The sequence below is a fragment of the Platichthys flesus genome, chromosome 15 (genome assembly GCF_949316205.1).
Source record: "Platichthys flesus chromosome 15, fPlaFle2.1, whole genome shotgun sequence".
NCBI classification, from domain to species: Eukaryota; Metazoa; Chordata; class Actinopteri; order Pleuronectiformes; family Pleuronectidae; genus Platichthys; species Platichthys flesus.
In genome coordinates, this window is record NC_084959.1 from 12,310,888 (window position 1) to 12,323,721 (window position 12,834).

Genomic DNA, 12,834 nt, shown 5'->3' on the forward strand with positions numbered 1-12,834 from the left:
TTCACAGTTGTGGTGTTTATTTTAAACTTCATAACAACACCTCACTCTGTTCTAGGCAACCTATGACCCAAGCCATGGCTACAGTCCACAGCCCATTAACATCTCACACATGGCTCTTTCAAGGGATCTGCAGGTATGGAAGGAAGTGTTTGAACCATGTGTGCTCTAATCTTTGTCTCTGGTCAGTATTCACAGTTCACATCTGTTCACAGTCTATGGCAGAGCAACTGGCAGAAAATTACCATAACACCTGGGGACGAAAGAAAAAGTTGGAGCTGCAGTCCAAGGGTAAGATCTTTTTTTTTTATAAGAGGGAAGTTTCACATGTGGAAAAAGAGACTTTCTTGTATATCAGTTTTGATTGTGTGTCCGTTTGTGAAGGAGGTGGAACACATCCCCTACTGGTGCCATACGATACTCTGACAGCCAAAGAAAAGGCACGAGACAGAGAGAAGGCTCATGAACTGCTCAAGTTCCTGCAGCTTAATGGATATGCTGTCACAAGGTAACAAGGCAACAGAACCCTTTCTGAATTGGGAATGGTATTTAATATTAAAGTTTATTTTCAGTTAATTGTGTGGCCCGGTCATAGAGTAACCTCACAAGGAAACAAAAACAGACCTAAACAGATCCTGAAGTTATTTATGTCAAAGATGAAACCTTAGATAGTTTATTTTACTATCATTTATGGCGCGCCACAGATACTCAATCAGGAAATTTCTTTTATCAAATTGAAGCACAAATGATTAAGCGTTATCCTCTGTTTCACTTCAGGGGCCTGAAAGACATGGAGTCTGACATCTCATCCATCGAGAAGAGATTTGCTTATGGTTTCCTGCAGAAGCTGTTGAAATGGATGGAAATTGCCCAGGAGTTCATTGCTCATCTTGGTACTATGGGGCAAAGATGATGAACAGATACTGTAATGCTACTTCATAGTGTTGCCTGTGTTATTGCAATAAAATCATATTTGGCAATGTGTTTTTGCAGAGGCTGTGGTGAGCAGTGGACGAGTGGAGAAGTCTCCTCACGAGCAGGAAATCAAATTCTTCGCCAAGGTGAAACTATTGATTTGAGCCAGTGCACCGATGAAACTTGATCTCTTTGTTATATAAGTTAAAAGCTCATTGTCTCTTAATAATTCTTCCCTCAGATCTTGATGCCTCTAATCAACCAATATTTCAAAAACCACTGCCTCTACTTCTTGTCAACACCTGCGAAAGTCCTGGGTAGTGGTGGCCATTCCTCCAATAAGGAGAAGGAGATGATTGCAAGGTGATCTATCTCATTTCAGAGTAACACACAGAAATGCTTTTGTATTTGCTTTTCACTTTTTCGCTTTACTATTTTCATGATCATTTCCTTTTTTCTTGCATTGCCTTTCCTTTCTTTCTACTTTCCTTCTTTTCATAGCATCTTCTGTAAAATGTCCGCTCTGGTGAGACACAGAGTTTCTCTCTTTGGTAAGATGTCAACCTCTCAATGTCAATCTTTCTGAATCTTTATGCTCTTTTTGTGCTTCTCAAATGTGGCTATATAGTGTATTAATGTATTTTACTCTTCCTGATATAGTTCCTCTTATTTTATGTTATTTTATGTCATAACATCCAAACTGTATGTGTTCTTTCAGGAACCGATGCTTCAGCAATCGTTAACTGTCTTCACATCCTGGCACGGTCACTGGACGCAAGGTTTGGTATTTTTGATTATCTTACAGCACGCATTACCCCTTGAGGAGGAATTTGTTTTTGTTTGGTTTTTCATGCTTATTTCTATTTTCTACCTAATCAGGACAGTAATGAAGTCAGGGCCGGAGATTGTGAAAGCGGGGCTGCGGTCCTTCTTTGAGAGCGCGGCTGATGATATAGAGAAGATGGTAGAGAATCTCAAACTGGGCAAAGTTTCCAAAGGGAATCAGGTAAGACAACAGCAGTGCGCATAGGTCCTCCAAAGCCTAACAGTCCCTTTAAATTCCACCAGGCTGCCCTAAATTGCACATTACCATAGATATAATTTCCCTAAATGAACCAGTTAATATTTCCCCGGATCTGCCTTTTTGTCCGAATCTGTAACCCCTGTCCTATCTTCCACCAAATCTGTTCCGTGGTTATTACGTAATACTGTTGACAAACAAGCAAGCCAACATATTGACCGGAGCGAAAACGTAACCTCCTTGACTGAGTTAATGAATATATTCTTCTCCCTGACTGTTGCAAATGATTTGATAAATATGAAACCTTAAATATCCAGAGTCCATGATACTGTGCTGCTTCTCCTCCTCAAAGCAAGTCAAAGGCGTGTCTCAGAACATCAACTACACCACCATCGCCCTGCTGCCAGTGCTCACCTCCCTGTTCGACCACATCGCACAGCACCAGTTTGGAGATGATGTCATGTGTATGTGTTTTCACACCTGCCCTATTTACGATTTCACATTGTGCTCATTTATACATTCACCTTGACAATGCTGTACCCGTCTCTGTTGCTTGCTCACAGTGGATGATCTACAGATGTCGTGCTATCGCATCATGTGTAGCATCTACTCCTTAGGGACTGTCAAGAATCCACATGTTGAGAGGTGACTCCATATCTGCATTCATTATGATGTGTAATGTAGATGGAGAGCTGTTTTATTCACTTGTTTCTTTTGTTTCTTTCTATTTACAGGCAGAGGCCAGCTCTCGGAGAATGTTTGGCTCACCTTGCAGCAGCCATGCCAGTCGCCTACGTAGAACCCCATCTGAATGAATACAATGCTTTCTCTGTCTACACCACGAAGACGCCGAGGGAGAGAGCCAGTGAGTCCAATGCCGTCACCTCAGATTTTTTTGTTGTCAAATAAAGTCTCTGAATGTTCTTTCTTTCACTGTTCTCTCGTGACTGCCAAAGTCTTGGGTCTGCCCAGTGAGGTCCAGGAGCTCTGTCCAGACATTCCCGAGCTGGATTCTTTGTTGAAGGAGATTGGAGACTTGGCCGAGTCGGGGGCTCGTTACACTGAGATGCCTCATGTGATTGAAATAACTTTGCCCATGCTGTGTAACTACCTGCCTCGCTGGTGGGAGAGAGGGTTCGAAAACTTCCCTGAGATGGAGGGCCAGCTCTGCACTGAGGTCACGTCAGAACACCTCAATCAGCTGCTGGGTAGCATCATGAAAATTGTAGTCAACAACTTGGGTATCGATGAGGCCTCTTGGATGAAGAGGTTGGCTGGTGAGCTCTGATTTAAACCCTACCAATCTGTTACTGCATCCTGGGGGAGTTTTTGTAGAAATGCAAAGACACCATTTTTGTTTTCTCTTCTAGTGTTTTCGCAGCCCATTGTCAGCAGGGCAAAGCCAGAGATGCTCAAGTCCCACTTCATCCCAACAATGGAGAAGCTGAAGAAACGCACATCGAAGGTGGTGGCTGAAGAGGACCATCTGAGGATGGAGGGCAAATCTGAGGGAGATGAAGAAGATGGAACAATACGGGATGAGTTTGCTGTCCTCTGCAGGGACTTGTATGCACTCTACCCTCTACTGATTCGCTATGTGGACAACAACAGGTACAATAAACTTACAAACACCAATATATTAAAACCTTTCAGGTACTATCAGAATTTCAACATGGACACTGTTCAGACCTGGTATTAGCATATGTCCTGATTGATCATATCACAAGTGGTTAGTGCGAAGTACTATGCATTTAAATGCATCCCAGACTACTTATGATGGACCCACTACTCAACTGAGACCCGTTGATTTATTTGTAGCCTGCACCACGATATCAACATGGAGCACCACACTGAAACGAAAACATTGTCATCAGGCACATTAACTCAAACTGAATAAAACCTACATAATTTGGTCTTCACTAACAAAAATGACTCTTATGATGATTTGTGATCCGTTTACAAGTGGTCACAGGAGACACATTCAGGATGCATTCAAATTTTAGGTGTGAACTCACAAACATAATGACCACCTGTGATTGGATCTCTCAGGACAGATGTTAATAAGAGGCCTGTACAGGACCACAGAGCACTTAGATTTAAATGTTTTGTTTGTATTGACCTTGAAGAGCCTTAATGCGATATGCTCCGCTACAGGGCAAGATGGCTGACATGCCCCGACCCCGATGCAGAAGAGCTCTTCCGAATGGTTGGAGAAGTCTTTATTTTTTGGTCCAAATCTCACGTGAGTATGTTCATTCGGTCTCTGAGCACAGCCGCTTGTAGCAGCTCACATCGTTTTCTAGATGTTTTGCTTTTCTCTTTCTACTGTAGAACTTCAAGAGAGAAGAACAGAACTTTGTGGTGATGAATGAGATCAATAACATGTCATTCCTCACTGCTGACAGCAAGAGCAAAATGACCAAGGTAAGTTCCTGAAAGACAGATCCAGTGCTGCAGGGTGACATCTGATGATAAACCTTAGGATTGTATTGCAGGTATATTGTAAAGCATCTGTTTGTGTTCCTTTCTTGGTGCTTTCTTTTATCCTGATTTGACCATTTTACTCCGTGGCTGTTTATGAAATATAATTCTCAGAATAACTTTAGGATATTCCAAATGTTGTATAACTGATTTATTCTCCAACAAATCAATCTGAGACAGAACTTTTGCACCATCTAAAACAGGTACAGGTATTGTTTTCTGTTTTTTGTGATATATTTGTTCACTGGACCTACAAAGCAACTTTTGGAGGTTGGATTTTGAGAAGGACAGCAGCTGTGATAACTTCATTCTCTCTTTGGTTGTCCCTTGTCCTCTTCTTTTGGGTTGCGGCGGGGTTTCCAGGGCGGGGACTCAGAGGTTAGACTTTATTTCTGCACGACCGCTGTGCTGACCGCATGGCACCTCACTTTGGGGGAGCTTTTCATCAACCTCTCCAGCACACTGGCACATCTGATCTACACAACCACATAGGATACTTACACACTCAAGCAACGACACACACACACACACACATACGTACATACATGCACATTCCATTCATAGAAACATGACCCAAGATCAATAAATCAGTGTCAGTGACCAATGCTTTTCTGTACATGCAGCTGTGCCTGCTTGGTCATGAATACTTCGCAGTCTGTTACGAGCGGAACAGAACTCTGAATTTGTCATTGCTATAAATACACAGATATTTATATAAATAGACAATGAAAATCCGAGCCACTGATGTCTTCAAAGCCTGACACATGGAGATTGGATCTAGTTTCACATTCACTACTGGTAGCTGTACTCCGACACATTCGCCTCTGCGCTTGCACAGTGGCACAGTCTCGAATGGAAAACACGCTTCATACAAGGCTACTGATTTATCTCCATATTTTCACTAACTGTAATGTGCATATATGCACTAAGACAGACTATAGACACTATTCTCATAAAGGATCACCGGACAAAAGGGCAGCCCCCATCAGTGGGCTGTGCCCGCTCCTGCCAGTGTGTGACGGGGGGAGTCTGGAGGCGCTTGATGAAAGTACTCAGCTGTAGAGTTGGGCTCATGGCACTGGGCTTTACACCGAGCCCGAGGTGGCAGTGAGAGCACAGTGCCATCATCCTGTCACTGAGTTTGCTCTTTTTTTCTGATGATAGTTGAGTTGGAGTCTTCTCGTATGTCTTTTGTTTCTTTCCGTTGAAGGATGGTTGTCCTGTAGCTTTTGTAATGCAGCTTTTTTGCCACTAGGGGATGATGTTAGTCTTCTCTGTGCTCTTTCTTCTCTCCTCCCTGGAAATGCCATGGCATCTCATGGTTTAGTTTCCTTTTCACTCCACACTAACACGTGACTTAATGGTTAACGTCACTGAGGCAGATTCCTGAAGCATTTCGCTGGGTTCCCACTTTAGAAGGGGCTCAAAAGTTACCATGAACTTAACCATTGCATTAATTCACACTTACGATCGTAAATAATTCCCCCCGCAATGCTTTGCACCCCGTTTCCTCTTCCATAACCCACTTGCATCTAGCGCTAAACTGAAGCAGAAGCAGTGGCTGATGTATTGCGTTACTACATCTGGCAATGAAGATGATTATTTAAATTGAGCGAACTTTAGCCACTACATACAAAACAAAAATATTTGATTCTGGACTTTGTAAATGTCGGTTGGCCATAGAACATGCTTCTAGCAACGATATGAGGTATCAAACATGATCATTATCAATCTTGACTACTATCTCCATGTCCCCAATTTAGAATACATTTTCACTTTCTAAATGTGTCCAGTATCTTTTACCATTCGACTTTTCTGCAGCTGTTATTGTGTAATACAGTTATCTGCACTATGGCTGTTATTGAGCATACACTACAGAACAGAGCAGGAGTTCAGGAGGCGAGCACAGGGATGTGTCCCATAGAGAGTTTGTTTAACAGCCTGCTACTAATAAGTCTAACTCTAACTTCATGAGTTTTTGTCTTTGTAATCTCTTAATATTTTAATGTTTCACAAGGGGCTGCCACTGTTACAAATAAGTGTTTCAGCCACTTATCCTATCCGTGGAATGCTGAATGGGTTGTGACTTGAAGAAATTCGTTTCTCTTTTGCATGGTTTTGTGAATTCAATTTCAATGATTTACTTTCCTATAAGACCCACTCCTCTCAGCTTTCCTTTCCCAAAAGCCAGCTACGTCCCCACTCTGTCGCCACATTTTCACTTTACCCTCTACTTACCAACCTGAGCTCAGAGAAACAATCAGGTTTATATCTGGAGCATTGATGGACATTAAAATACTAGCAGATCAAAAATAATGGTGTCATTTACAGGCTAAGAGAAGATTACCTAATGAATGTAAATGGGTAATTCAACATGAAGAGAGAGTTTGTTGTAGTGTTAACAAACTTATTTTATATTTACTTTGTATGATGTACAATAGCACACACACACACACACACATAAACTGATTCTTCGCACACATATATATGTGTGTGTGAAGAATCAGTTTATTTTCAGAAATATAGGGAAAAAAACTTAATAAATGAAGTGGGCTTATATCCATGAAATTGATATGAATTGCCTGGCATTGAATCTGAGCTGTGACGTATTGGATACAAAGCAGTGTGCTGCACTCCTGACATTTTATGAGATACTGTGAATTATTTTTGGTGTGTTGTCCCTTTTCTTAGGGAGGAGGCTCTGACACCGAACGCACCAAGAAGAAGAAACGGGGAGATCGTTACTCTGTGCAGACGTCTCTTATTGTGGCCGCTTTGAAAAAGATGCTCCCCATAGGCCTCAACATGTGCTCCCCCGCCGATCAGGAGCTTATCAACTTGGCCAAGATCCGATACTCTTTGGTAGTTTTTATTATGAATTTGAATTAGGTTCATATACAATACTGTGAACATGACAGTTTTACCTCCCGGACCATAACTGCCTTAGGAAAACAATGATAAACCTTTTTACTTGACAGAGAGACACTGATGAAGAAGTGAGAGAGTTCCTGCAGAACAATCTTCATCTTCAGGGGAAGGTAAAATTAGTCCAACTTTGTTTTCCCCACTTCCAAGGACACATATTTGAGATAATAAAGACGATACATTTCTGAAAGCTCTGTATCTCTGTGCCGCGGCAAGGTGGACAACCCGTCCATGCGCTGGCAGATGGCTCTGTACAAGGAGATGGCGGGGAAGGCCGAAGATGCTGATGCTCCGATGAAAGTGGTGAAGAGAGTTCAGGAGGTTTCTGCTGTCCTCTACCACCTGGAAGTGGTGAGTGGATACTGTCAGCCACACTAACTCCATCCATGTTACTTGAATTAGTATATTCTACTGTTGCAAGTATTTAAAAAAAGCAAAACCCTATTTTTGAGATTGTTAGAAGGAGAACATGTGGTTAAAGAAAAACCAAATTACTTTGTGTAATTGTGTTTTCAGGTTGTCCGTTCCTCCTTTCACTCTTTTGAAAATAATATCTCAAGAACTCCTTGAGGTAAATTCGATTAACCATATTCTTAAGGATAAACTGATATATAAATATCAGTCACATCTATAGGGAATGTGGTCGCGTTATCTTAAAACCTCTCAATTTGGCTCAAATGGTCACATGGCCTTACAGATTAATTGATCAGATTTGGGTGGTCCAGGTCAAAGGTCAAGGTCACAGTGGCCTCACAAAACATGTGGGAATTTCCTCTGATTTTGATCAGTTGTCATTTGGACTCAAAGATAAGCTGATAAGATTTCAGTGGTCATATATCAGGGTGACCTTATATGAGTCTGTACAAAAAGATTTATGATACTCTTTCTGTTGAACCATTTCTTGTTTGACTGTATTAAATATGTTGTAGAGCGTGTTATAGTTGCTATGCTGGGGTACACCATATGTGTAGAGACATTTCCTGCTAAAACGTCATAATATACAGCATCACATTTGCCCTGTCTACCTCCTCTGGTATAGACGGAGCACCCGTTTAAATCCAAGAAGATGGTGTGGCACAAACTGTTGTCCAAGCAGAGACGCAGGGCTGTGGTCGCTTGCTTCAGGATGACGCCACTATACAACATTCCCAGGTAAAAAAAACTGCGTCAGTACTGACATTTAACTTATGGGATTTCCACATAGTAACTAGGGCACATGTTTAATTTTAATTTTTATATTTTGCATCTCAGGCACAGAGCTTCAAATATGTTCCTCGAGGGATACAAGCGCAACTGGCTTCACACTGAGGGTTACTCATTTGAAGACAGGATGATAGATGACTTGTCTGTGAGTAGCGACTCACACTAGTTTCATCTAGAGTTTTTATATTTGTTCATCACTCACCCTTCCTCTCACTGTGCATCCCAGAAAGCGATGGAGCAAGAGGAAGGAGATGAAGAGGAGGAGAGGGAAACAAAGCCGGATCCTCTTCACCAGCTCATTCTGCATTTCAGTCGTACCGCTCTAACAGAAAAGAGGTTTGATAGAACCTTGCAATTACGCTGAAATGACACTGAGATTTAAAGTGTACCAACTGTTCTCTCTTGTCCCCATTTCAGTAAACTTGATACAGATCACCTTTATATGGCTTATGCCGATATTATGGCAAAGGTGAGTCATTGAAGACAGTTTTGTCTACGAGTGAAATTTTGATATGTGCACAATACACTTTAAAACCCCTATATTTATTTTTCTTGTTTTCAGAGTTGCCATATTGGTGAGGAAGAAGAAGGAGAGGAAATGGTGGAAAGTGCTGAAGATGAGCTGCCTTTTGAGGTGCGACAAACAGAACTGGTAATGGGCGGCGAGGGGCAGGGGACGAGGAACACAGCGGAGCGGTAGCTCTCGACGCATTGAGTGACCTCATCATCGGAACATTACTTCTCATCCACATCTCTCTCTCGTTCTTTGTCTTGTCTTGTGTCTTTTCTATCCGTGGTCTGCATCGTCTGTTTGTATGTTGTGCTTCATTTTTTTTTATTTAGTAACTTGAAGATCCAATTTTGATGTGTTTTTCAAATTCCCCTACAACATTAGACAAAAATTTGATAAGCACTTACTAACAGTTTCAACTGGTCTTTTCAAACAGTCAGTGTTTGAAAAGACCAGTTGGTTGGGTTAACATGTTTTTGTGCCATGAATCTGGATTGGGTCTTATTAGATGAAATTAAATTAATTACAAATTAACATAAATAATAATAATAATGAATAATTTCATGACACTAATAAAATCTATTATAAACTCAGCGTGGTGGAAACTGCAAACCACTTTAGATCAAGTTATCAAAATCAAGCATTTAGCAGAATACTGTTGCTCAGTGGTTAGGTACAGCTCATAGACTTATAGAAGGCAACACCACCTGCCACTGAGCAGATCTTGACACATTCCTTGTGTCTGAGACTTGACACATTCCTTGTGTCAAGTCTCAGACACTGTTCTCATTGATACCCTCATTGCTAACTTCACAGTTTGAAGCAGCTGGAGCTGAGCCACGTTTGTTGGACCACAAACAATTTTGCTTAAACCGATTAAAAATAAATATACAAATTCATAAATGCCTTCAAAATGTGTAAGTGAGTATATATCAAACTCGGGCGTTAGCTTTGCTCAACAAAAGCCTAGAGCTCATATTGGAGGTGTCATCACAATTTTTTAAATTGCGATCTGTTTTTGATTTAACACAAACTCATCGACTAGTGATGTTGTTCCTCCCAGTTTATATGGATGTCCCATTTGTCCTTCTCTCTGTCTCTTTCACCACTCTTTCATGTAATCCCTCTCATCTTCATAACACCAGTCATTACTAACTGAATGCTATTGATCAATGTTCCCCTCCCCCACTCACATAGCATACTTACACAGACTACAGTGAAAGCCAGTGTAGAACATGCAACATTAAAAGAAAGTTCTTTATTTTCATAGACATATTCTGTTCAAATGCATCATAAACAGGTAGAAAGTCAGTGATCGCAGTGTAAGTCTTGAGGTCCAACTGCACAACACATAGTGGGTAGAACACGGCCAGGCATACGAGGGTGGGTGTGGGTGGAGGGTTGGGTGTGGGTGGTATGGGAGGAGGGTTGGGTGTGGGTGGTATGGGAGGAGGGTTGGGTGTGGGTGGAGGGTTGGGTGTGGGGTGGGACGTGGTGGGTGGGGGTGGGTTTCTTTGGTGGTCACAACGTGGGATACTACAAGTTGATTTGTGATGTGGCTGAACTGAGGAATGTCAGTTGGTCTTCTGAATTCAGAGATATTCATTTGACAGCCAAGTTCTTTCAATAAAATACTTTAATCATTCCTAGTTGGATGAATACTATAAAATTAGAATGACACTCAGAACACGCATACCTCTGCCAAGGTTCTATACAGTCCCCTTGTGAAACAACAATTGAATTAACTAGTTTCAGATATCTATATAGAAATGATCAGTCCTCGAAACATGCCTGATTATTTAATATTTATTTATTCTTTGAGAAATAAAACAACAATAAAGGTCGGAGATTGATTGGATACTTTCCAGACCCATAAAGCATTCTTCCATAAAATGTGACAGTAATCTGTTTAAGTTTTTGAATAATCCAGCAAACCAACAGAGAAACAAGGAAACATAACCTCCTTGGCAGAGATAATGAAGTATTGTGCATTAACACAGTGAGTTAAAGGCTGTTTTTGTAACTTGCATTAATGTTTCAAACCATTAAGCAAAACAAAGGCACACTGCTATGTTATGCCACAGATATATCTCTGATACAGAGGGCTTTGTCCAAAGTATCTTATTTGCAGGGCTACTGCGATAAAGACCCTTTGGAAAGCTACATGGTTAAAGTGTTATGCCAGCCGGGCAGTTTCCTGTAGTCCAACGCTTGCTCCATTCAGCAAACGTGAGGAAGTATAGTAGCAACTCCATGACTAATAAAGTGGGTGTTTTAATTGGACAGTAACAGCCCATAACGCAATTGCTTGTTAAAAAGTCAATATTACTGTACATAGGAACTAGTGTCAGAATGTTTTGCTATAACAACATAGAGAAAAAGCATGATGTGAGATTGATTATATTTATATGTAATTCACAGAACCAATTTCTAGATATAATTTTTTGATCAGTATTATACATAATTCTACTGTTATAACTAATTTTAGAAGGAAATGGTAAGTTGATCAGACAGGAGATTATAAAGAAGTGAAAGGAGTGTGAATGGGAATGGAGAACATGAATGGATAGAAAGGACTCTCTGAGTAAACATCCCTCTTTTTTACGTTAAAACTGCTGATTTACAGCTTATCATAACCAGGAGTCCATTCTATCTGTTTAAATTCTCTGTGAAATGGAGATAAATCGAACCAAATACTCATTACACATGTGTCCACCGCAGGAAAAAGAAATGGAGAAACAAAGGCTCCTGTACCAGCAGTCCAGACTTCATAATCGTGGTGCTGCAGAGATGGTTCTGCAAATGATCAGTGCCTGCAAAGGTGGTCTATCTTCTGCTCTACACTCTGCAACTGTTCAGTTCACTCCCAACAAGTTTGACTTTTGTTTTGTTGTGTTTCGCAGGTGAGACAGGCCCGATGGTGTCCACAACACTAAAGCTGGGTATCTCCATCCTGAACGGTGGAAACAGTGAGGTTCAACGAGTACGTGTTAAGAAAACAAGCCTTTTGGATTATGTCATAATTAGAGCTTAACGGATATATTGGTTTTAGGCAATCAAATTCTGGCGCTATGACCATATCACTGAAATATCAGTGTCTGTGTTTATTTTACATAATAAACTGCTGAAAAGATGTTTACACTTAACATTAAAATATAATATATGTGTTTAAAATATGTTTATTTACTCCATTCAAGTTCTATATATTTGGTTGTATATTTTATATTTTCTCTAAATGTATAGATATATATAATAAAGTTTTGATCATTACATGTCAGGAATCATTCCAAATTGGTAGTGTTTATTACGAAAATTTGTACTTTCAAATATCGGCGATGGCCCGCAAAAATCGCATCTAATAATCTTGAAATTGAAGTTACCTTCAAAGTGGTACTTTATATGTGTATACTCTCTTTGTTTTTTACAGAAAATGCTGGAGTACCTGAGGGATAAGAAGGATGTGGGCTTCTTTTTGAGTGTCCAAGCTTTGATGCAGACATGCTCGTCAGTTAACAATCAATGTGTATAATGTTCATCTGTTGAATAGTAAAGAAACATTTTAAGAGTGAAGGTTGTACTTTTAAAACGGGTTTACATTCTTTGCAGAGTCCTGGATCTAAATGCCTTCGAGAGGCAGAACAAGGCAGAGGGACTCGGCATGGTTTCCGAAGAGGGCACGAGTAAGTCACTTCTTTTCACCTAATAGCGCGAAAACATCACAATATAGTAACTGCTTAACATCATCTCCCCAACATAGCTCACCCATCTTTAATTAATTTAT

General features: G+C 40.6%; 1 protein-coding gene across 1 annotated transcript in view; it reads left to right on the forward strand.

The window, feature by feature from the left end:
• LOC133969288 (ryanodine receptor 1-like) overlaps nucleotides 1-12,834 on the forward strand; it is a 45,626-nt gene that overhangs the window by 20,889 nt on the left and 11,903 nt on the right. The window contains exons 57-85 of the mRNA XM_062405674.1: nucleotides 56-133; nucleotides 213-288; nucleotides 382-505; nucleotides 775-890; nucleotides 991-1,058; nucleotides 1,154-1,275; nucleotides 1,414-1,463; nucleotides 1,631-1,691; nucleotides 1,792-1,918; nucleotides 2,286-2,397; nucleotides 2,497-2,578; nucleotides 2,668-2,798; nucleotides 2,890-3,210; nucleotides 3,304-3,544; nucleotides 4,088-4,175; nucleotides 4,265-4,357; nucleotides 4,778-4,792; nucleotides 7,106-7,276; nucleotides 7,393-7,452; nucleotides 7,556-7,690; nucleotides 8,379-8,491; nucleotides 8,591-8,687; nucleotides 8,769-8,878; nucleotides 8,960-9,011; nucleotides 9,105-9,176; nucleotides 11,775-11,874; nucleotides 11,957-12,036; nucleotides 12,481-12,557; nucleotides 12,660-12,733. Coding sequence (XP_062261658.1) covers nucleotides 56-133; nucleotides 213-288; nucleotides 382-505; nucleotides 775-890; nucleotides 991-1,058; nucleotides 1,154-1,275; nucleotides 1,414-1,463; nucleotides 1,631-1,691; nucleotides 1,792-1,918; nucleotides 2,286-2,397; nucleotides 2,497-2,578; nucleotides 2,668-2,798; nucleotides 2,890-3,210; nucleotides 3,304-3,544; nucleotides 4,088-4,175; nucleotides 4,265-4,357; nucleotides 4,778-4,792; nucleotides 7,106-7,276; nucleotides 7,393-7,452; nucleotides 7,556-7,690; nucleotides 8,379-8,491; nucleotides 8,591-8,687; nucleotides 8,769-8,878; nucleotides 8,960-9,011; nucleotides 9,105-9,176; nucleotides 11,775-11,874; nucleotides 11,957-12,036; nucleotides 12,481-12,557; nucleotides 12,660-12,733 — 3,046 coding nt within the window. The remainder of the gene's footprint in view (nucleotides 1-55; nucleotides 134-212; nucleotides 289-381; nucleotides 506-774; nucleotides 891-990; nucleotides 1,059-1,153; nucleotides 1,276-1,413; nucleotides 1,464-1,630; nucleotides 1,692-1,791; nucleotides 1,919-2,285; nucleotides 2,398-2,496; nucleotides 2,579-2,667; nucleotides 2,799-2,889; nucleotides 3,211-3,303; nucleotides 3,545-4,087; nucleotides 4,176-4,264; nucleotides 4,358-4,777; nucleotides 4,793-7,105; nucleotides 7,277-7,392; nucleotides 7,453-7,555; nucleotides 7,691-8,378; nucleotides 8,492-8,590; nucleotides 8,688-8,768; nucleotides 8,879-8,959; nucleotides 9,012-9,104; nucleotides 9,177-11,774; nucleotides 11,875-11,956; nucleotides 12,037-12,480; nucleotides 12,558-12,659; nucleotides 12,734-12,834) is intronic.